The 24,432-nt window shown below is 44.7% G+C and overlaps 1 protein-coding gene across 2 annotated transcripts in view; it reads left to right on the top strand.

Annotated features, from left to right (window-relative positions):
- The first annotated feature begins 3,891 nt into the window (after positions 1-3,891).
- LOC147451620 (uncharacterized) overlaps positions 3,892-24,432 on the top strand; it is a 56,102-nt gene continuing 35,561 nt past the window's right edge. Inside the window, exon 1 of one of the 2 annotated variants that reach the window (XM_086518781.1) lies at positions 3,892-4,156. In XM_086518781.1, coding sequence (XP_086374907.1) covers positions 3,963-4,156 — 194 coding nt within the window. In that variant the 5' untranslated portion in view covers positions 3,892-3,962. The remainder of the gene's footprint in view (positions 4,157-24,432) is intronic. The other variant, XM_086518780.1, reaches the window with a different exon arrangement.

The raw sequence follows: 24,432 nt of genomic DNA, 5'->3' as shown, positions 1-24,432 counted from the left end.
TCTGCTGAAAGTAATGCTTGGGAAATTCAAGTCACAATAGAAACTTTGGGACACATTCTTAGAATACTAGACAATGACAAGGCCAAGGCATGCACCTCAAACAAATTCTTGAATAAAGATGCTGAAGCGCTCAAGAAACGCCAAAAGGGAGCCCAAGGAGTTCCAGTCGCAGTCTGGAATTTGGGCTAGCCCATAAATTTATTGTTGAGGCTATTAGCTTGAAAAATAATCCAACCTTTTTTTGCTAAAAAAATCTTTGGGATGCTACTGAAGAGAGTGAAGGACCCTAAAGCTAAGATCAATTTGGCAACTTTTCTACAAAGCAGCCTTGTTCAACAAAAAACTACAATAAAGACTCAAAATCAGAATGTGTTTAAAGTGTGGTATGCCTAGAAATTCTTGTATTGGGCAACCTGCATTCCATCCTATCCCAATGCTGACAAAGCTTGGCACAAAGCAAGGGGGACTAAAGCAGGTACCAATTAGGCTGCTAGACAAGATATAGTTATCCAACAACAGGAACAACAAATGGGCACTGGTGGAACTGACTTAGCCATTGTCACCACTGGAAAGAGAAAAATCGCACAAGATGGTTTAGGGACACTAGAAGCGGGAACGAATGACACCACTAAGCCACCTAAAAAGTAGTAAACCGTAACCCTGCTAACCAAGTCAGCAGAATAGACCACAAGTTAAGGGGCCTCTGTAGCTAAACCCATTGACCTAGCTACAACATACACCAAACAAGCCAACAGAATAGACCACAAGTCAAGGGGCTTCTGTAGCTAAACCCATTGACCTAGCCCATACCTTGCCACAAAAGACACAACAACAAACCACGTAAACTCAGCAAGCCCCACCAATCGATACACAAGGGCGCCTCATACCTAGTTGGTTCTATTAGAACCTTCAGTTTAGAACAAGCAACCAAAAAACTACAACGCCTTCGACAAAAACGAATGCATGCAAAATGGTTGTGCAACAACCAAATAAGGAAATTATGCCTCATCCAACCCTTTTCATTGCCTATGAAACATCACAAACAGATCTAGATACCATAGCAGATGGTATCTAGATAAGGAAATTATGCCTCATCCAACCCTTTTCATTGCCTATGAAACATCACAAACAGATCTAGATACCATAGCAGATGGCTGTGTCGCGACAATGATGTTTGATTGGAACACAATTGTCCATGCTATGGGACAACTAGTTGAAGCCCAACAAAAGCTCCAAGCTTTACATTTATGGCCCTTCAGACCGAGCTTCAAGATACCAAGACAAAGTTAGAGAAGGCCAAGCATGAGCTCAATGACCTCAGACAGAAGATGTTGTAGATGGCCGTATTTAATAATAATGATGCCAGAATCATGGCCGCTTAGCAACACGACATATATAAAATTCAGAAGGAAAAGCAATGACTGATTGAGGAAAAGAGGTTTGCTGAAGAAGCCATAGCTGGGGTGCAAGGCAAGTTGGAAGAGAAAAAGTCTACTATGAAGTCTTTGATGGCCAATCACCATACCCTGAGGTAAGCAGTCACATAAAAATTACATCTACCAATCTTTAGTAGACATTGTTGATCTAGAAGGAAAACCTTACACTCAGTGCAGAGTCTACTTGACTCTATGAAGTCAGACTTAGAGGAGAAATCAGAGCAATATGATGGTGCCCTTATCAATCAGGTCTTATGGAGTACATTAAAATCAAGGTGCTGATGAAGGTGAACAAGACCAAGAGGATGACAAAGACCAGGGGAGGACAACGGAGCGGGTCATGAGGATGACAACGATGATGACCAGCCAACTCCAGACTCTGCAACTGGAGATCAATCCATGCAAGGTTCTGTGGCGAAGCTCACTACCCAGCCTATGAGACTATGATGATGCCCCTTATTCCCAAACCCTATTTATAAGTGTGGCATGCAGTCCCATTGGTTCGACCACTTAGGCACTACGATCGGGCGGTCTCCCCTTGAACCCTGCCCTCTTGGCTTAAAGACCTGGTCATTGCTGTTATAGGCTACGTAAAATGGATGAAGACCGCAAAAAGACTCTTGAATTTGACACTTCTACAAAGACGTTTACTGCAAACACTAAAGTCAAGCAACACACATTTTGTACAATTGAAGTTTGCCTTAAAAGACTCGAGAAAAAACAAGGCCAACACCATGCATAGTTGGTTTCTACAAAACATGAAGAAGAAGATGAAGTAGAGAAGGCAATGCAAGCACAAGTGCTTGAAGACTCACTTGACAATGAGGATTTTTGGGCTTTTAAACAGCTCAATAAAAAAATCATATAAATCCTTTAATTTGTTTACTGCATAGCATGAATAGCCTCAATGCTTTTTTCCTACATATTTTTACTTTGACCTATAAATATGCATTGTTTGTTGAGTTAAAACACTACCCATGTCTTTGACATGTGATAAGACCCACCTTGCATCACTTCTCTAGCATTTGCATGAGCTATACCACCTTGAGACCATGGTTTTTATTTATCTCCCTAAAAAATTGGACTTGGGGGGGTTGTCTGGCCTTAAGACACATGTAGAACATGTTTGACCCATCTTTTGAATGTTCAGAACACATACCTCTGAACCTAGTGTCTACACATGGTTAATCCATCTAATATCACAATGTCTATGATATCCATGTTAGCTCCTCATCAGGTCCAGACCATTTGACTTGTACTAATCACCTTTTTTTAAGTTTTGTGTCATTTCATCTGTTAGCTCCACCAATGAGCTCAAGGGAGGTTTGTTTCTATGGGACACTACCCTAGGCTAACTCCTTATGCATGACACAATCGTTTAGGTCATGGTACACTGACACAATCAAATATGTCACATGCATCTCATTGTGGTTATATAAGCTACCTCTCTTCTATATTCTATGGTTCACTTGGTCCCCACTTGGTTCATTATCATTGAGTTAGTGATTTGCTCCATCTCTCGTCTTGTGTCTAGGCTTCTTGTCTTCCCCTATTTCCAACGAACTCAACTAATTGAAGAACCTCCCATGCCATGGGGGATTCAAACTCATACATTCTGTGAGCACTCTTACTTATTTGGAGCAACTTTATCATACCTACTCTTGTTTTAGGTAGTCTTTGAGTGTGTTTGTCGATTGCTCTAAGTTAGAGCTCTTCGGTGAATAGAGTATATATGCATCCATATAGGATGACTTGTCTTTCCTCTTGTTTTTGGTAACAGAGTCATCCATACCCCTAGGTTTAAGGGGAGGATTGTTTGTACTCGACCTAAGTCTAGGACTCCCAAATTCCTCACAAAAAAATTGATTTGATAGACTTATCGATCAACCCACAAATCAAGCCCAAAATAATTTCCCTCAATCAAGGCCATGATCCTATAAAGTTGTCACTAATTTCTCTTTTCAATGAAAATTAGTTCATTTTCTCATTTTGAATGGATCTCTCGTATATCCTTCATAGACATAGGTTTACAATACTGAGTGCTCCATCCCCTGTGTGTGTGTGTGTGTGTGCGCACGCGCACATGCATGCGCTTACGTGCAACAAAGGGAAGGCAAACATAACATAATTATAAATTTTCCTTTTGTTTAGACCCTTGTATTCTTCAAGGAAATTGTAATTTTTTGCTCTCACACCTTGCTAGCACAATCTTTGTTGGATTAGTGCAATCAATCAACTTTTATTTTCCTTGGCACAAAAGATTACCAGAGGCATTGCTTCAAACATGAACTTGAATTCCGAATTTTGCTAGTCAAGGTTGATAAACACTAATCTACTTAAAATTCTCAAGGTAATCAACACCACAAAGTATTGAAGCAACTTCTCTCTCTCTCTCTCTCTCTGTGTGTGTGTGTGTGTGTGTGTGTGTGTGTAATATTAGTTTCTTGAGCTTCCAAGGTTAGTAAAATTTGAGACATCCATTCGAGAACGGGCTGAAGCGTAACATCTCTAGCGTCCAACTCTACAATGTTGAAGAGGAAGCCAACGAGGCTCGAGCTGGACGCGGAGGACAAAGAGGAGCTAGCGGAGGCCAAGAAGCGAGCTGCAGCTGCCGCGCCCGCGTCCTCCTCTGCCCCCTCCTCCAAGCAGCCGCTCTCCGCCTCCATGCAGCTGCTTCCTAACCTCAAGCTGTCTACCAGCCAGCGTCTTGGTGTCACCAAGTACATTCTCTTTTGCCTTTGCTGCCTGCATTAGCGAGTCTGGGTGTGGATGAGAGAGAGAGAGAGAGAGAGAGAGAGAGAGAGATAGAGATATGTTAAAGTTTAGGCATCTCAAGTGAACTGTCCAATGTGATCCCATTATTTAGTTTGGCTTTTAAGTATTTATTTTACTTATTTGTCAAAGTCTTGGGTACGGCAATTTACTATACACATTCAGTTATTCATTGAGAAGGTTGATTGGTTCAAGTCTCTCTCTCTCTCTCTCTCTCTCTCTCTCTCTCTCTCTCTCTCTCTTTCACTCCCCTTGGTCTCTACGCTTCCGCATCGTCGACTTTGACATGGTATCAGAGCAACTCGGTGTAGCTTGGTGATCCTTGAAAAGAGAAGAAGAAAACCAATAGCACCGGCAACTCGTGTCCTCACTTCCTCCTAGCGTTTTAAGACGCTGCTGTGGCAGCGGCACCGTATTTTCCCTCTTGGTGCCGTATTTGCCCTCTCTCCCATGCGTTTTGAAACTCTAGATAGGCGCTTCCCCTCCTTCCACACGGCGTTTTGAGACGCCACTACCAGCCTCCCCCATCGCTAGCAGTGACGAAATTTTCCTGTTGCCCTGCGTTTTAAAATGCAAGGGCTTGTGCTCTACAACGCCTCCCCCCAAGTGCTTCTTTGCTTTGCATTTCAAAACGCTATGCCCGAAGTGACTCTCCCCCCCCTCCCCCCAGCATTTCAAAATGTTGACTGTTGGCACAAATTCTAGGAGTGGAACTTTGACACTTCGTGTCTCTTGTGACTTGTCTACTATGGGCTGTTCTCTCTTTCAAGTTCAAGTGTTTGCTGTTTCAGTTCAATTCAGTAATTGTTGCAATGATTGATTGCCTTGCCAATGACTAAGAGTGCAGCTGCATGAGGTGGCTAGTGGTCTGAAAAATGCAGCTCCTTGTTGGGTGATCTAGATTTTCAAAAATGGCCAAGCTTAGTGTAATCAACCGCCTGACTTGTGACTCCTTGAACACACAAAATCACAATCGAAAAGACTTCAGACAACTGAAAAGCACTTTGTAGATGACACAAGAGCCGCGGAGTAGAGTGTGTTGGCCCTCAAGGCGAGCGCGCGCCGCGCATAGTGTTAGACTTATACCACTCTACTACTTCACAAGTCTAGGGCGTGCATGTACGGCTAGTGTGCCTCCGGGGTTGCCATCCTTTGGATATGCATTTAGACTGCACTGTTCGGCCGCCCACTTGTGGGCCTGCCGTCCACCTTGGCCGGCGCCCTCATATTTCATTTATTGGGTCGTGGGGGATTTTTTCCATGCTTTGCCCTACCTCCCCTTGGGCACCTATTTATGGGGCCAAGGAGGTACCCACTTCCACAGTATCTGGTCATTGTGTATTGGGTCTTTTGCTCATGGTAGTCATGGGAGGCTGAGCGCCCCCTCTTCACCATCTCTAGCATTTGTGTCCTCTCTCTCTCTCTCTCTCTCTCTCTCTCTCTCTCTCTCACACACACACACTCTCTTCCGCATGCGCACTCTCACATGGTATTAGAACCAGCGTTGAGGGCGCACCACCCGCATCAAGGTACTCCTCCCAAGAAGAACCAACATCAGCGTTTTTATGCAGATCTGCCAACGTTTTGCAAACAACCAGGACGCGACCGGCCAGCTGCGTTTTATTGCGGAGGACCCCCCTCCACCTGTGTTTTTTGCTAGATCTCATCAGCCATGCTTGCGTTTTTGCTACTGAGCCTCTACATGCCTTTTCCTCGCCGGAAATGCCCCTCTTCCATTAGCGTTTTTGTTTGCCCCTTGCGTTTTTTGGGGAGCTGCGTTTTTGGCAGTAGGAGGGTAGCGCTCAGCTTTGCTCCACTAGATCTTGCCTACTCGACCCGGCTCGACATTCGGTGCCTTGCCGGTCTTGTTCCTATTCAGATCGATAGATGTTAGCCACCTGTACCTACTGTTATCTCTGTTTTCAGCCCACCAGGGGTTGACATTGATTCCCCGCCCACCCTACACCCTCTGCACCGCTCCGGACCCTGCCTGGAGCGTACGAGCACACTGAAAATGGCTGGTTAGCAGCATTCATCACCTCACAATTGTGTTTTTGGGTGCACAATAGCCACATGGCTTGTGTTTTTCATAGAGGATGAAGTTACCTCGTGTAGGACACCAACGGGGGTGGTCCGTGCGGTCTCTCAGTGACTGCTGCAGTGCACGGTATCTTCAAATGGGCTTGATCATCTACAGATCCATTCATTCCAGCCATCATTCGGCAGTTGTGCACTCCAGAGGGGGTGGTGACTTGTGGTTTGCTATGGACACTGTCACAAAGTGATGACGTGGCTACCGAGAGCAGAAACCCTAATTTCTGCCAAAAACCCTAATTCCTGCAAACCCTAATTTCTGCCAGAAACCCTAATTTGCAGAAACCCTAATTTCTGAAAACCCTAACCCTAACTGCTGGCTGAAACCCTAATGTGGCTGGAAACCCTGATTTTGGCGGCTGAAAATGCCACGTGGCTAGCGTACGGATTTTCGGAAATTGCAGTGGCTTTTAAGGGCTGAAATCCCAGCTTTTGGGCGACGCAATCTGAGAAAGATAGAGAGAGAGAGTTTATTGCTTTATTTTTACTCTGAGAGAGAGAATTTTATGCTTTTATTTTTTTGAAAGCTTTTGGGGCTCTGCTTTTGGGCATCCCTTGTAAACTTTAAATAAGTGGTTTAGGGCTCACTCTGCAGAGCATCTGGACGCAGAGTTTGAGAGTGAAACCCTAACCGCTCTCTTGTACTTTGACATTGATTTAATACATAAAGAAATACCGAAAGGGGCGCCAGTCTTTGGGGCCAATATCTCTAGGCACGGAACTTCGCCGGGCCAGTGCAAATCTATTGTGATCTTTGAATTGTTTTGAAGTGGTTATTTGGTGCTGTCGTGATTGATTCTTGACTTGGAGTGTCCAAGTCTGTTACAGTGGTATCAGAGCACGACCGATTTCTCTCCTACGAGAAATTCAATCCCCAAATTTTTTTCCGCGACACCTATGGCTTCACGCAAGGATCAGTCACTCTCTCTGCATCTGGAGATGCGGGCAGGGATCACAACGAAGATTCCGGCAAAGAGTATGGTCCGCCTCGGCCTACTCAGGCGGAGCAAAGAGAGATGAAGCGTCGTCAATTGATCGGCGATGCAACAAAGATGATGCTCAGTTTTGCGAAGGATCCGAAATTGGCAAAATATATGAGCGAGACTTCTTTTAAGGAAGTGCACGAGCAGTGGCAAAAAACCACAACACCATCCCCGAAACCCGCTCTCAAGAAACCTTCTGATCACAAGCTATATTCAGAGAAGGAATTACAAGAGGTGGTTGATGCACGGATTGCTTAGCTTTTTGATGCGCAGAACAAAGCTGAAAAGCATGGCAAAAAGCAGAAGAAAGGTACTAACTTCCCGGGTTATTTGGGTCGTCAGTCGACATTTGACAATGCAAAGAAAGAAGAAGCGTGTTCGATTTGAAGGAGTACCCAGTTCTTCTTCTTCTTCTTCTGACAGTTCTTCTAGCTCTTCAGATTCGAGCAAAGAAGACAGAAAAGGCAAAAAGCGAAGCAAGAAACAATGCTTCGGAAAGGGCAAAAAAGAGGCAAAGAAGTCTAAATCTCGCCCATTGAGTGACAGTTCTACAGAGGACTCGTCCATAGATAGTTTAGACTCTGATGACGGCAAATTTTATGCGAACAAGAACAATTTTTATAAAGCCAACCGGTATGACTCTCTGGAAGATAAAAGCAAGAAAGTCAGAGAGTTTTAAGGAAGGTGGACAATCCATCAAATTTGACACTTTTTCAGGATATGAAGATGCTTCGAAGGCTTTGTCTTTTATACAGCAGTTTGACATCGCTTTCGCGGGAGGACGCTACTCAGAGCACTCCAAGATTCGGAGAGCTCTGCCTCTTATTTTCAGGGGAATGCTCGAACTTGGTGGTCCACACTTCTATTAAAGAAGACTGCGCCAGTTAAATGGCTGAAATTTAAGAAGCTTTTTATCTCTTCTTGGTTGACTCAAGAGTATGAACGCGATATACGAGCTGCTTGGAACCTTGTTCGGATGACCAAGAGAGATATAGTGAATACTTATTGCGAGAGATTCTGGAGCTCTTTTCTACCCGTCTCTTCATTCAAGAAGATCTCGTTTAGAGAACAGATTGAGCGGTTTACCTTGGGTCTACCTACAGAGATTCGAGATCACTGCTTGGAACAGAAGGCAACGTCTATTCAGGAGTTGATGAGTCATGCGAAACGGGGCTTTGCCATTCACTCTGGCAGTCTGACCTACCCCACCGATGAGGTCATGATACCATGAGCCGAACAGACTTTAGCCAATGAAAGTAGAAAGAGAAAGAGCAATCCGAAAAAGAAGGATGCACGACCCAAGCTTACTCCTGAGGAGAGAGCTCGCTTCATCAGGGAGGGGAAGTGCTTTGGATGCGGGGAACATGGACATATCTCTGCGAAGTGCCCTAACAAGGCACCGAATAAACAAGATGAAGGCCAGAAAGTTCTAAAGCAGCTGAGAGACGTGGCAGAAAAGGTAGATAAAAAGCAGAACCGGTACCACATGGCATGGGACCTGAACCGAATCAAATGAATGAAAGTACAAACTTTGCCGCCTTTGGGGCAAAGTGAAGGATCAGAAAGCTCTTTTGAAGGAGCCAAGGCCAACTTCTTTTCACTTCAAATTGGCGGCTCGATTTGGAATTACGCCCGACAGGCTGAGGCCACATGCGGAGGTAGTTCGACTGGCACCCAGACGGGATGTTGCCATTACACCGAGCATTGGCAAACTTCGTTTGCAATGACAGGGGTGTTCAGGGCATGCGAGTAACATTCTACTCGGAATCCCTTGGTACCACAAGAACTACGCCGTGGTTGACTACCGGGCCGAGAAAGCGATTTTGATAAATGAAGAGCTCAGAGATTGTACTTGATGAACTTCAGTTTCTTTACTCATTCTTTTGGGGAGAATTGAAAGATGGATAAAGGTCGAATATGTTTTGACCTGAACAAAAGAACGCCAAGATTTTTCTCCACACTCATGCCGATTGCCTTTTAGAGGGCCTGAAGATCATACCATTGATCTGATACCTGGAACCACACCACCGAACCGGCCACCTTACCGTGTGAGCCGAGCACAGAATGAAGAGATTATGAACCAAGTGAAAGACCTCTTGGAAAAGGGTCTTGTCCAGCCTAGTACTTCACCGTATTGCTCTCCAATGTTGTTGGTTTTGAAGAAAGGCGGATCTTGGAGAATGTGCATCGATTATAGAACTCTCAACAAAATCACCGTCAAGAACAAATTTCCGATTCCTAGGATCGATGATATACTCGACAGATTACTGGGATCCTAGTGCTTTAGCAGGATTGATCTGAAGAGTGGATATCATCAGATCAGGATCGCGCCGGGAGACGTCTACAAGACAGCTTCTCGGACGACTTTTGGAGTTTTTGGTGATGCCTTTTGGCTTAACCAATGCTCCTGCGACATTTAACTGGATGATGGACAGGATTTTTCGAGAGTACATGCTATTTGTTGCCACTTTCTTTGACGATATCATTGTTTTCTCCAAGAATGAGGCAGAACATAGAGATCATATGCTTCAGAGATACACTTTTTGGGACACATTGTCTCAGCAGCAGGAGTGCAAATCGATCCGGCCAAGATAGACACTATCTGTGATTGGCCCGATTTGAAGAATGTCCATGAAGTTAGAAGCTTCTTGGGACTGTGTTCATACTATAGGCGGTTCATTCGAAAGTTTGCAGAGGTTGCTTCCCCTTTGCATATCTTGACACTGAAAGGAGCCCCTTTCTCGTGGGGATCCACAGAGGTGACTGCCTTTCAGACATTGAAAGAGAAATTGACTACCGGACCAGTTTTGACCTTGCCGGACTTGCAGAAGTCATTTGAAGTATATTGTGATGCTTGTGGTCGTAGTTTGGGTGCGGTCTTAATGCAAGAAGGCCATGTCATTGCTTACGTGAGCCGACTGTTCTCTAGGCTGGAGATGACAGCACAAATTTATGAGAGAGCTTTTGGCAGTTATCCATGCTCTTACTCAGTGGCGGCATTAGCTGCTCGGAGCGGATTTTATTGTCTTTACAGACCATCAGAGTTTGCGCTACTTCTTGTCACAGAAGCAACTTTCGGAAAAGCAGAGGCGGTGGGCGAACATCTTGTCACAGTTTCACTTCCAGATTGTCCATGTGCAGGGACAAAAGAATGTGGTGGCAGATGCTTTGTCTCGGAAGCCGTTGGTTCTGGCTATTTCCGCGATACATCATAGGAGCTTCGAGGATATGGTCGACCAATATGCCACAGATATAGATTTTGCAGACGTTTTCACACGGATACGGGATGGGGAGACAGTAGCAGGATACTCTATTCGGGAAGGCTACTTGATGAGAAAAACCATGTTGTGCGTTACACAGCCGTTGAGGGAAAAGGTTATGACTGAATGCCACTGTCGACCTTTTGCGTGTCACGTGACACATCCCAACCCTATGTGTTCGTGGACAAGCTACACCACAGCAGGGTTCAGTCAGTTCAGTCAAGTTTAGATTAGCAGTGATCTGGCACTTTTGTGAGTCTATTCGTAGACCGTGCATGCCTAGCCACTTAGCATAGATGCATATCCTTCGGTTGCACACAGCATGATCATCGGAATTCCCATCAGAATCCATTAGCATCAGTTAGGGGAATTTTCCAGTGCATTTAGCCTATTTTCCTATTTTTGGTTATTTTCACTTATTATTTTTAAGTGACTTTCCAACAAAAGTAGGTAGGGCAATTTTGCTAAGTTAATATATAAGCAAACCCAAGTTCACTTTTTGGCAGAAGAGGCAGCAGGAGCTTCCCGCTCAAGAGGCAACTTCTCAACAGTACCCCCCCTCATGACCCTCAAGCGTTTTGACTTTCCATCCTCGCCTGCACCATCAGAGTCCTAGCGTTTGCTCTCACAGTGACCGCCGGCAGTAGCAGATTCTCAGCGTTTCCTCTCTTGCATCATCGCCATCAACATCAGCCTTGTAGCGTTTTGCTTGCCCTCATCAGTACTAGAGCCCTATGGCGATTTCAGCCCATGCTTGATCGTCATCAACCCCCAAGTCACCTAGCGGTTGCAAATTCATCTAGTTTGCAGCAAAAGGACCCCTTGGCATCAGCGTTTTTTCAGCGTTTTTGCAGCGTTTTCAGCAGGTGCTTAAAGCCATAAAAATGCAGCCTGACAGGTGCATAACATCAGCGTTTTCACCTTCAGTAGGAACCCCGGCATAGCCCTCATTTTCAGCCCTTAAGACAACAGTAAAACAGTCATTTTCAGCCACCGAAACAGTCCCGAAAATCAGCAGTTAGAAGATCTCAGATTTCAGCCATCAAGTCGTCGTCGTCATCACCGTCGTCGTCACCGGCATAGTCCCAATTGCATCAGTCCATTGCATACGCATTGTACACCTTTGTGCAATCAAAGTAGACCACTCTCTCCGACGAGAGTGGGGCCTTCGGAGGAGGGTTTTACAACCTCTCGGGTGTCGTATCTCTTCTCTCTCCTTTTCTCAATCTCATTCACTTGCACGCACAATATCCACTCCCTTTGTTCGTGATCATAGCACTCTCCATAAGATGGAAAGCTCTCTCTTTCCCTAAGAACTAAAAGGAACCTTGAGCAAATAAAGATCACTAATCTTGAGAAAATACAACTGTCACGTGACACATCCCAACCCTATGTGTCCGTGGACAAGTTACACCACAGTAGGGTTCAATCAGTCTGATCAAGCTAGATTAGCAGTGATCTGGCACTTTTGTGAGTCTATTTGTAGACCGTGCATGCCCAATCACTTGGTATAGATGCATATCCTCCGATTGCACACAGCATGACCATCGGAATTCCCATCAGAATCCATTAGCATCAGTTAAGGGAATTTTCGAGTGCATTTAGCCTATTTTCCTATTTTTGGTTATTTTCACTTATTATTTTTAAGTGACTTTCCAACAAAAGTAGGTAGGGCAATTTTGCTAAGTTAATATATAAGCAAACCCAAGTTAGCACTTTCTGGCAGAAGAGGCAGCAGGAGCACCTTGCTTAAGAGGCAACTTCTCAGCAAGACCAACCCCCGCGACTACTCTGGCGTTTTCTCCACAGAAGACCTAGCGTTTTTGCATTAGATCAGCCTTGGCGATTTGTGCACAGCAGATCAGCCCGGCGTCATCACGACACAGCAGATCAGCCTAGCGTTTTGCATTTGCAGAACCCCGGCGACAGAAGGACCAATTTCAGCCCCTTGCGTTTTTGGATTTCAGCAGCAAATTAAGACCGGCATTATTCACCTAAAGTGTAGCAGATTCAGCCCGTAAAGACCATCAGTTTTCAGCCCTAAGAAACCTCATTTTTCAACCAAGAAAACGCAGCCAAAACAGTCATTTTCAGCCACTGAAACAGTCCCGAAATTCAGCGATTAGAAGATCTCAGATTTCAGCCATCGTCGTCGTCGTCATCGGCATAGACCAAGTTGCATAGTCCATTGCATACACATTGTACACCTTTGTGCAATCAAAGAATAGACCACTCTCGCCGACAAGAGTGGGGCCTTCGGAGGAGGGTTTTATAACCTCTCGGGTGTCGTATCTCTTCTCTCTCCTCTCAGTCTCATTCACTTACACGCACAATATCCACTCACTTTGTTCATGCCACAACATTCTACAAGACGGAAGGCTCTCTCCTTCCCTAAGAACTAAAAGGAACCTTGAGCAATAAAGATCACTAATCTTGAGAAAATACAACATTCATTCCGTTGCACCTAACATTGGTATCAGAGCTTTGGAAGTGTTCTGCATTACTCAAGGAAAGAACCACAAGAACCACAATAATTTTTTTTGCTTGTTGTGATCGCACGAACCCAAGTTTACTTGGGCGTGGCGATTCCTAATCGTGTTTTGTTGAAGAGTGACAAGAATCCCAAGAAAGAAGGGCTTGTCCAGCCTCCCCTTGTCTCTTTTCACTCATTGAGAGTGGACCGTGCACTTAGCGGCCGGCCAATCGACGTGAGGTGGGAAAAAACAACCTTGGTGTGAGCGCAAGGCCGCCAAGGGGTGCGCCCGCAGAAAAGGGTAGAACTCGGGTGAAGAGAAGATCCTTCTCCAACGCGATTTGCAAGCGAAAGAACACCTCAAGAACCTCAAGAACCCAAGATTCTCACGAATCACGGACCTCAAGACCCTCAAGAACCCAAGTTTCTCGTGAACTTAAGAACCCAAGACTCGCAAGAACCCAAGCTCCTCGTGAACTTAAGAACCCAAGACCCCAAGACCCACAAGAACCCACGACTTCAGAATGGTCATCACTCGAAGCGGAATGGATACTTCGCTTGGAAGTGATGAGCATGAGAGAGGCGAAGAAGAATTTTCCCCACTAGGAGGTTTTTCTGACCCTTCCCATACGACACTGATTGCACTAACTCCTATGGAGGCTTTCGACAAGAGGATGATTGACAAGAAGTTAGAAGACAAAGCAAGAGATGCCAAACGAAAAGCAGAAATAGAGCGTGACCATAAAGAAAAGATGGCAGCCATAGAGCGTCAGTACCAAGAAAGAATGGCAGCCATAGCGCGTAAGAGCGAGCAAGCACGCTTGGAAGCCAAAGCAAGAGAAGCAGAAATGGATCGCAGACACGCAAAAGACAAAGCAGAAAGAAAAGCAATACAAGAACAGAGCGACCAACAAAACACAGAGTTTTTGCGACTCTATTCTCAAGTTCAGGCACAGATGCAAGAGATTTGGGGAAAGGAGACTGTCTCAATCTCTTCTTCTCCCAAGCATGACACACAGTATTTGCATGATTGTGTGAAGCATGATGATGATTTGATTGACCATGATAAGCATGATGATTTGGATGACAAAGATAAGCATGATGATTTGAATGATATTGCTAAGCATGATGATTTGGATGTCAATGATGAGCATGATGATTTGCATGATCAAGATGTGATTTCTCACAAGCATGATGAGTTGCATGAAGAAGATGTGATTGTTCACAAGGATGATGTGTTAGTTGATGCTTTTTCTAGCGAAGCTAACCTCGTTGTAGATTCGATCAATCACCAAGACTCGATCTTGGCTTTCGAGTCAAGGTCCACAGATACCCCACAAGACGATTCGATCATTCAAGAAGAAGCGATCTTGGCTCTCGAGCCTTGGTCCAAGGAACCATCACAGGAAGTATTATGTGTTCGCATGATTGATACACACTCATTGTTCGAATGTTTCATTCGTGATCGTTTCTTGTATTTTAGTCAGCATCGTTACGTGATCCCTTTTCCTAGGCATGATATATTGTATGTTGAGCACGTTTCTCTCATGGATGAGCACGAATGTATGCGGATTGTGCATGAAAAGCTGCAAAGTTTGTATGTCAAGAAGTCACATTCCATGTCTCTTCCTTGGCATGACTCAGTTTCTGAACGAGCACATGATAGTATGAGCACCAAGCATGGGCACTTCCATAGTGATTTGCCACAGTTGATTGATTTCGATCAAACAGAAAAGATTCGACCTCGTTGTTTGCACGTGTTTGATGAACACTCCGTCTCTATGTTCGTCTACATTGCATACACCGTCTTTAGAGAAGACAAGATTTTTTTCCTTCACTTTACATGGAATGGGTATGTTCATGGTTTTGTGTTGGAGATGGTTTCAGGAATTTTCAGCCATGGAGATTCTTGAAGACGAAAGAAGTAGATCTCTAGACGAAGTTGAAGCAAGGAAGGAGCCACAGAAGACTTTGTGTCGCTTTCGGCGCGGCCCAAAGAAGCAAGCGTTGCAGACCTTTATGAAGTTCAAGTACCGCACGACCCACACATCAGAGTGGGCCGGCGAAGAGTCCCTTCCAGGATTCCTGATACTGTTGGCGATCTCCCTCGACGCTATACAGTTCGGTATGGTGGGCTGCCCTAACCAAGAAACGTGACAGTCCCAAATCTTGGCATGACTCTAAACTCGCTTTCTATCCGAGCTTTCTTGATGATACATTTGAGGTAGACATACTTTCAACTTGGTCTAGCCTCAGGATGGACCCATCAGACACTCTTGCAACATACAACCAAAGATTTTGGGACGCTTATCTATCAGTGTCTAATTTCAAAGACATTACTTTTTCCAAACAGATTGAGAAGTACATAGTGGGGTCGGCTTTCCATTGCAAGCATAACAACTATTTAGAATACACGACGTCCTGTATTGAAACGTACAATACTTCTCATAACGTTTTCTATTCTAACGTTTTTTTGCTCAAAACGTATGTCTTTTTCTAGTCGATCAATTGTGTTTTAGAGCTTCATGGTGCTTGTTTATGTATGCAATGGTTAAATATTGAAGAGTCATTGAGGAGGTGACAGGTCCATGGACCGCTTCATTTGTTCTTATTAAAGTATCGTATCTAAAAAAGTTGACGTATTTTATTTGATTCTCAAAAATACGTCTAGTATGCATATTGTACACCGCATATTAAACGTCCTGTCCTGTATTGTAGCTGCTATGATTGCAAGATTATTGCATAGGCAAAGTGATTTCAAATATGTGTCTTTTGATGTCACATGCAAGAGTGGGCTGCCACATCATGAGAAAGCAATTGGTTTTCCAAACTACACCACCACAATGGAGTGTCACTTCCCGCACTGACATTTCTTCAGCTTAAAGGAAACATTTAACAAACCTTTGGGCCTTCACAAACCCCAAATCGGCGTTTTCAATTAACTCCTCAACAGATGGTTGAGTACACAACCGTAATGTGTATCGAAAGTGATTCTTGGTGAATGCTCGGGATGAGTGCTCAAGCCTCAATGCGTACTTAAGGTTCCTTTTACTTCATGAGAGATGTGCAAAGACTAGGGAGGAGGAATCTTGTGCTCGAAAACGAGGTCGTTGCTGTTGCCCATGTCACAAATTGTTGACGTGTCAAGCCACTGAAGAACGGAGCCAACTTGCATAATCTAAACCCTAAGAAGCACAAGTAGCAGAAGCAGAAGAAGCGGAATAAGTTCCCACCAACTTATGGGACTCCGTCTGATGGGTCCAACTGACATAAAGGCATTAAAATAAAGCAAGCCCACATACATACGCGTGGAGAAGATGACGTGGTAGCTGTATGGATTTTCGCAATTCGCGTTGACATTATGACGTGGCAGTGTACGGATTTCCGCAAAACACGCTGGCAGCTTTGGGGTGCTAGTGCCAGATGATTTTGAGTTTGAAGCTTTTCATGTAACTGCTTTTCATAGGCCAAGGGCCTCTATATATGTGCAGAGGGCTCATTCTCTGGCACTCTTCTGGGTGAAGGTGTTGAGCGTGAGTACTGGCATTGTATCGAGTTCAAGTAATATAAAGAAATACCGAAAGGGGCGCCAAGGTTGGGGCCAGTACTCTCTGGAATGGAATTCCGCCACTTCGTGTCGCGTGTGCTCTCTCTCTTTCAATTCAGTTGTTATTGAAGTGCGAAAAGTCTTGTTTAGTCTGTTCTTTTTAGTTGGCACGTGGTGCCCGTCCCGTGACAATGGTATCAGAGCTTCAGGCGTGTGCTTTTCTGAAAGCATATGGGTCCCACCAAAGAGCAGACAGAGCAAACCGGCACTTCCAAAGTCTAATGAAATTTTATTTGAAGAATCTTTGTGTCCCGATCCCGGACTTATTAGCCACTCCCACCCTTACTTCATCGTGCATCGGGCGTGCTCCTGTCTTCACCGCTCTGTCTTATAGGGCATAAGCCATAAAGAACCCAAGACATGGTGTTCATGGATTCAACAGAATACTTGCAGTTTCTCCTTGACGAGCTTTGCGACATCCTCAACCGATGTTGCAAAGTTTTCAACAGTTTTTGAATTACATGTTACCCCCTCTGATGCCCTAGGGGGTAACTCTCTCCTCCTCCGGCACCAGAAAGTACGAGAGCTTCCAATCGGCAACCTTCCGAGCCGTCTGTACTGATCGGGGGAGTCTTCAAGAATATGGTGCAGCCATTTGACCCTGACCTTGACCTTGTGCAACCACCTTTGCCACCGCCGTTGCCCCCACCTCTCCCACCACCACCGCCACCAAGCTACAGTGGTTGGAGCCCATATGGATACCCTTATTATCTGTCCTGGGATACACAACCAACCAACCAAAAGATTGCGAGGATGGTGGCAACTACAACCAAATTTTTCACCTTTTGCGAGATGAATGACTAGAACAAAGCATTGGAGTTCCTACATCAATTTGACAACATCTATGCTTTGGGGAACTATACAAAAGAATACAAGATTTCTTGAGCAATGGGATTTCTTAAAGATAATGCTATGCAGTGGTGGAGTTCCATCGAGACGCAACTGCATGCTCCAAGGACGTGCCAAGCTTTCAAGACAATATTTGCACGAAGTTATATGACTTCTCTCTTTGAAGTCCGAATCTTGGCGGAATGGGGCAACTTGAAAATGCTTGCCACAGAGACCATGGACGACTGTATCGTAAGGTTTCTCGGTGTCCTTCTTTAAGTTCATTTCCTTGGAGGACCACTGCGAGTGATACACCATTGGACTACCATCACCCTTGCATGAATATTGCCTATCCAAGCAAGTCTCAACCATGCAAGAACTTATGGACCATGCCGTGGTCGGCTACAAACTGACGAAGGGAAACTTAGAGTTTTCCACAGAACCAACTCCGGCCACCAACCAAACCTCTTAGCAACAATGAACTAATCCTCGGGATCTCGTGAAACCCAATCTCAAAGGCCTCGTCTGACACAGTGTCAACGAGAAACCCTTTTACAAGAAGCCCGATGCTTCAAATGTTTTCAAATAGGGCATACATTCACTACATGTCCTAAGCGAGCCTCGACGTCTTTAGAACAACCTTCTGCTCCCATGACAGAACGATCCTCAGGGCCACCTCCAGCTAAGAGAGCTAGACTCGGTATTGGACTAGTCCCTGATATCTATGGCATAGGCCTTGAAAGTACAAATGAATCATGTTGAGCATATGGCAAAGTCAACGGTTTGAAAGCCCTAATTTTCTTTGACCTCGGGGCTACAGAGAACTTCATCCATCCAGATTTTTTGAAGCAGAGGCACTTTGATTATGATGCAAAGGGTGAAGCATTATAAGCCGAGCTAGCCACGACGCAAACTTAGAAAGTGGTGCAGCTCATTGGTGCTCTTCCAGTGACTATCCAAGATTATCATGGAAAAGCCGATTTCCACATTATGAAGTTGGGCAATTTCGACGATCTCTTGGGCATGCCTTGGCACGACAGGAATGATGCGATTCTCCATATCCGGAACCAAACCATTACCCTGATGCAGAAGGACAAGCCAATTGTCCTCAAAGTTCGATTGTCCGAACAAGAACCTGAATGAATTTTCGAGTTGTTTTATAGCTAGATACTTTTGAACTCTATTGAGGAAGTATTGTTTGAAATGTGTTTGAAATGGATTGTATTTGTTTTAAACTTGTCTTTGTGCCAATTTGAAATGTTTGACGTGGTTTTAATACAGGTTTCAATGATTGGTGATTTTACTCTCGGATGGAGTAGTGAGAAATGTTGTATTGGTATTATCTGAACCTCGGAACGACGCAGATGGGATGTCTCGGGAGCGTTTAATTGTATGCTTGAAAACCTCGGAATGACATAGACGGGATGTCTGGGGAACGTTTCAATGTATCTGGAAAACCTTTGAATGAAGCAGATGGGATGTCTGGAGCGCGTTTGGTTGTATGCTTGAACCTCCAATCCACGCAGGTTGCGGTCTGGGGAGCGTTTGGTTGTGCCAGTCCTTTGAACTCATGGTTCGGACCTTTTTAGGTTATTTGCCGGGGGGGGGGGGGAGGTAGTTGTTGAGTAGCTTCATACCACAGACCGTGTGTCTTGGGGGAGTGCTCAGTGGCGCTGTTCGTTGTGTCATGTAACATATATATGTGAGCATTTGTGTTGCATTGTGATGTGCAAAATCACTGAATTTTCTTTATTGGATGAGATACTTCTGGGAATTCAACGACCCAGGATATCAAGAGTTCCAATCTGGAATGAGACTCCTTATTGGATGAGATTCTTCTAGAAAGCCAACGACCCATGACATCAAGAGCTCCGTTTTGGAATGAGAAAACTGATTGTCTCTCGGATTGTTCCTCGGAACGACCCTCGGAAATTTTTTGAGCTAACTTGATTTGTTTTGCAAATATGTTGTAATCGCGGACGATTACTTTCTTTCAAGAAGGGGGGATGTCACAAATTGCTGACGTGTCAAGCCATTGAAGAACGGAGCCAACTTGCATATCCTGGCCGAGTGGCCTAAACCCTAAGAAGCAGAAGCAGCAAAAGAAGATGTGAGGTGCAGGAGAAGTGAATGTCGAACTTTGCTCAATGTGAGTGCTCCGAACTGTGCTCAAGGTTCCTTTTACTTATTACGGAAGGGAAAGCCTTCCGTTCCTTTAGTGAGAGAGTGCAAATGATCACAAACAAAGTGGTAAACACTGTGAATGAAGGTGCTGAGACTGAGAGATACAGAGACAAGAATACGACACCAGGATGTTGTCAAACCCTCCTCCGAAGGCCCCACTCTCTAAGGCGAGAGCGGTCTACTATTGATTGCACAAATCTCTACAATGCAATGGACTTGCCGACGATGTCGACAACGAGACTGCTGAAATCTGAAAACGCTAGGGGCTGATGTTAGGTGCAGCGGAATGAATGTTTGCGCTTTGCTCAAGATGAGTGCTCGGAACTGTGCTCAAGGTTCCTTTTAGTTCTTATGGAAGGGAGAGCCTTCCGTTCTTAATGAGAGAATGCTATGATCACAAACAAAGTGAATGGACACTGTGCGTGCAAGTGTATGAGACTGAGAGATAGAGAGAGAAGAGAGATACAACACCAGAGACGTTGTAAAACCCTCCTCCGAAGGCTCCACTCTGGTCGGTGAACTGTGCTCAAGGTTCCTTTTAGTTCTTATGGAAGGGAGAGCCTTCCGTACTTAATGAGAGAATGCTATGATCACAAACAAAGTGAATGGACACTGTGCGTGCAAGTGTATGAGACTGAGAGATAGAGAGAGAAGAGAGATACGACACCAGAGACGTAAAACCCTCCTCCGAAGGCCCCACTCTCGTCGGCGAGAGTGGTCTACTTATGATTGCACAAACTGGTACAAACTGAATGCATGTGACTGATGCAAGTCTAGGCTATGCCGGGGATGACGAGGCCGACCTAAGGGCTGAAATCTGCAATCTTCTATCTGCTGTCCAAAAACGCTATGGGCTGGAATCTGCGACTAGTCCAAAAACGCTGATTCTAGGACTGTTTCTGTAGGTCTTTGTCGCTGAAAATCTGCAGGTTTAGGGCTGAAAACTGAGGTTTTTTTAGGCTGAAAACTGATGGTCTTTCCGGGCTGAATTTGCTACTTTCTTAAGGCTGAATTTGCTGGTCTTTCTACTGCTGAATATCGCCAAGGATGAATGCTTGTAAAGGCTGGAATCTGCAAACGTTGGAAGATGCAAAAACGCTAGGTATGCTGGGTCCCTGCTGGCGATGGTGGCTGATGCAAAACGCTAGGCAAGGCTCTGCAAAAACGCTATCTGATGGGGGTTCTGGCGATGGTATCTGGATGTGAAAACGCTAGGGGATGCTTCTTCTTCTGGCGATAATCTCCTTGATGAGAAAACGCTAGGGAGAGAGGTGGTCTTGCTTGGAGGGAAAGTCCACCACGGTCTTGCTTGAGAAGTTCCCTTCTGAGCTTGGCTCCTGTTGCCTCTTTTTCCATTTAGTGCTAGTCTAGGTTTGCTTATATACAAACTTACTCAATTTGCGCTACCTACTTTCCAACAAAAGTCACTTAAAAATAATAAGTGAAAAATGTCAAAAATAGGTAAAATAGGCTAAAATCACTGGAAAATTCCCCTGAAGGATTCTGATGGGAATGCTTATGATCATGCTGTGTGGAACCAGAGGATATGCATCTACACTAAGTGACTGGGCATGCACGGTCTATGAATAGACTCACAAAAGTGCCAGATCACTTCTAAATCTAGGATGACCAGACTGACTGAACCCTGATTATGCTGTAGCTTGTCCACGGACACATAGTGTTGGATGTGTCACGTGACAGCTGAAATCTGCAAATCTTGTATCTGCTGAATTCTGACTCTATGTTGGTGACAACGGCGATAATGACGACGTGACAATGATGCGGTGAAAACGCAGATGCTGAAATCTGTGAATAGCGGGCTGAATTTGCAAACGTTGGCTGATCTGACCGTGCAATGAGGATCTGTTGCGGGAAGGTGAGATCTGCGAGGTTTGGTGGCTATTCTGCGGTTTCTATTTGTTGAAAATGCAAAACGCTGATGCAAAGGGGACTTCTATCACCGGGAATCTGCAAAACGCTAGGTGTTGTACTGTCCCAAAAACGCTAGGGTTGATCTTGTGTCTTGCTGCAAAAATGCTATGGATTCTGCTGTGGAAATCTGCTAATGCCAGGCTTGATCTGCTGTCTGCAAAAACGCTAGGCCTATTCTGCTTCTTGATGCAAAAACGCTAGGGAGTCTGCAAAGATCTGCTGTTGCCAGGCTTCATCTGTAACTGCAAAACGTTGGGCTGATTTGCAAATGCTGAAAACGCTGGCTTCTCTTGCTGAGAAGGTGCACTGTTGGACACTTGGTCCTTGTTGCCTCTTCTGCCAGAAAGTGCTAGCGCTAGGTTTTCTTATATACTGCATGAGTCAATTTGTCCTACCCAATCTCCCAACAAAGCCACTTATTAATAATAAGTGAAAAATAGCTAAAATAGGTCTGTGCACTGTAAAAATGCTCTTGATGGGTTCTGATGGTAATCTGATGATCATGCTGTGTGCAACCGGAGGATATGCATCAACTCTAAGTGCCTGGGCATGCACTGTCTGCGAACAGACTCACAAAAGTGCCAGAACACTTCCTAAGCTAGGTGAACTGAACTGAACCCTTGCCATGAGATAGCTTGTACACGTAGACATAGGGCTAGATGTGCACGTGACATCCCCTTCTTTTCAAAGTGAGGTATTGGTATCGAACTATATGGTGTCGAGGGAGATCGCCAACAGCTTTTGGAATCCTGGAACGATTCTTCACCGGCCCACTTTGATGTGTGGGTCATGCGATATTTGAACTTCATAAAGGTCTGCAATGCTTGCTTCTTTGGGCCGCGCCGAAAGCGACAAAGTCATCTGTGGCGCATTCAATGCTTCAACTTCGTCTATAGTCATGCGTCTACCTTCTTCAAGAATCTCCGAGGATGAAAATTCCTGAAACCACTTCCAACACAAAAACATGAACATACCCATTCCATGTAAAGTGACTGGAAAAATTCTAGGCTTCTTTAAAGACTGTGCATGCAATGTAGATGAACATATGCAAGGAGTGCCAAACCGTTCATCAAACACACCCAAACAATGGATTGGAAACTTGTCTTTCTGATCTAAATCAATCAACTGTGGCAAATCATAATGAAACTGCCGATGCTTGATGCTCAATCCTTCTTGTGCTCTTTTGGATACTGTGTCATGCCAAGGAATAGACATGGAATGTGAATTCCTTGAATGCAAACATTTCATCTTTTCATGAGTAATCCGCATACATCCGTGCTCATTCATGAGGGAATTGTGTTCATCGTGCAATATGGCCTGTGAAAAGGGATCACACAAGGACGGTGACTAAAATATAGGAAAGCATCACGAATGAAACACTCGAAAAATGCATACTGACTAATCATGCGAACGCATAATACTTCCTGTGGGGGTTCTTTGGACCTCGATTCGAGAGCCAAGATTGGTTCTTCGTGATTGATTGAATTTGCAATGAGATTAGCTTCACTAAAAAAAGCATCAACTAAACCATCATCCTTGTGAACAATCACATCTTTATCCTGCAAATCATCATGCTTGTGAATAATCACATCTATATCATGCAAATCATGTGTGTCGTGCTTTGGAGAAGACAAGACTGAGAGAGTCTCCTTCTCCTGATTCTTTTCAAGCTTCGCCTGCACATTAGAAATGAGAGATGAAGAATGAACAGGTAAGGTGCAGCGGAATGAATGTTTGAACTTTGCTCAAGATGAGTGCTCCGAACTGTGCTCAAGGTTCCTTTTGTTCTAATGGAAGGGAGAGCCTTCTGTTCTTAATGAGAGAGTGTAATGAACACAAACAAAGTGAATGGACACTGTGTGTGGAAGTGTATGAGACTGAGAGATAGAGAGAGAAGAGAATACGACACCAGAGGCGTTGTAAAACCCTCCTCCGAAGGCCCCACTCTCTATGGCGAGAGCGGTCTACTTATGATTGCACAAATCTCTACAATGCTTGGACTTGCCGACGATGTCGACGACGATGAGGACGACGACGAGACGGGCTGAAATCTGAAAACTCTAAGGGCTGAAATCTGCAAATCTTTATCTGCTGAATTCTGACTCTATGTCGATGACGACGATGCAACGACGACGCGCTGAAAACGCAGATGCTGAAATCTGCGTTTTCCGGGCTGAAACTGTAAACCTTGCGGGATCTCACCGTGCGGTGAGGATCTGCTGCGGAAAGGTGAGATTTGCGAGGTTTGGAGCTTGATCTGTGATGTCTGACTGCTGAAAACTGAAAATGCTGGTACTTAAAGAGGTTTTGTCGCGAAGATCTACAAAAACGCTGGCTTGTCTGGCAGATCCAAAAACGCTAGGGCTGATCTTTGTGCTGATGCAAAAACGCTGGGGTTTTGCGGTGGGAAACTGCTAACGCTAGGGCTGATTTGTTCCTTGCTGTCGCCGGGTTGATGCAGATGCAAAACGATGGCTGATCCGGTTCTTGTCCAAAAAACGCTAGCTTTGCTGCTGTGATGCAAAAACGCTAGGCCTCTTGGGTTCTGCTGAGAAGTTGCCTGTTGAACTTGTGCTTTTGCTGCCTCTTCTGCCAGAAAGTGCTAACTCTGCTTTGCTTATATATTAACTTAGCCAAATTGCCCTACCTACTTTCCAACAAAAGTCACTTAAAAATAATAAGTGAAAAATGTCAAAAATAGGGAAAATAGGCCTATGCACTAAAAAAATGCTACTGATGGGATTTGATGGTCATGCTGGGTGCAACCAGAGGATATGCATCTAATCTAAGTGTCCAAGTCTGTTACAGTGTGGACAAGCTACAACATGACTAGGGTAATCACTTCAAAACAGTTCACAGTTCA

The sequence above is a fragment of the Adiantum capillus-veneris genome, chromosome 8, assembly GCF_014529385.1.
Source record: "Adiantum capillus-veneris isolate H3 chromosome 8, ASM1452938v2, whole genome shotgun sequence".
Taxonomy (NCBI): Eukaryota; Viridiplantae; Streptophyta; class Polypodiopsida; order Polypodiales; family Pteridaceae; genus Adiantum; species Adiantum capillus-veneris.
The sequence above is the reverse complement of the archived record's forward strand: the minus strand, read 5'-3'. Positions and strand labels throughout refer to the sequence as shown.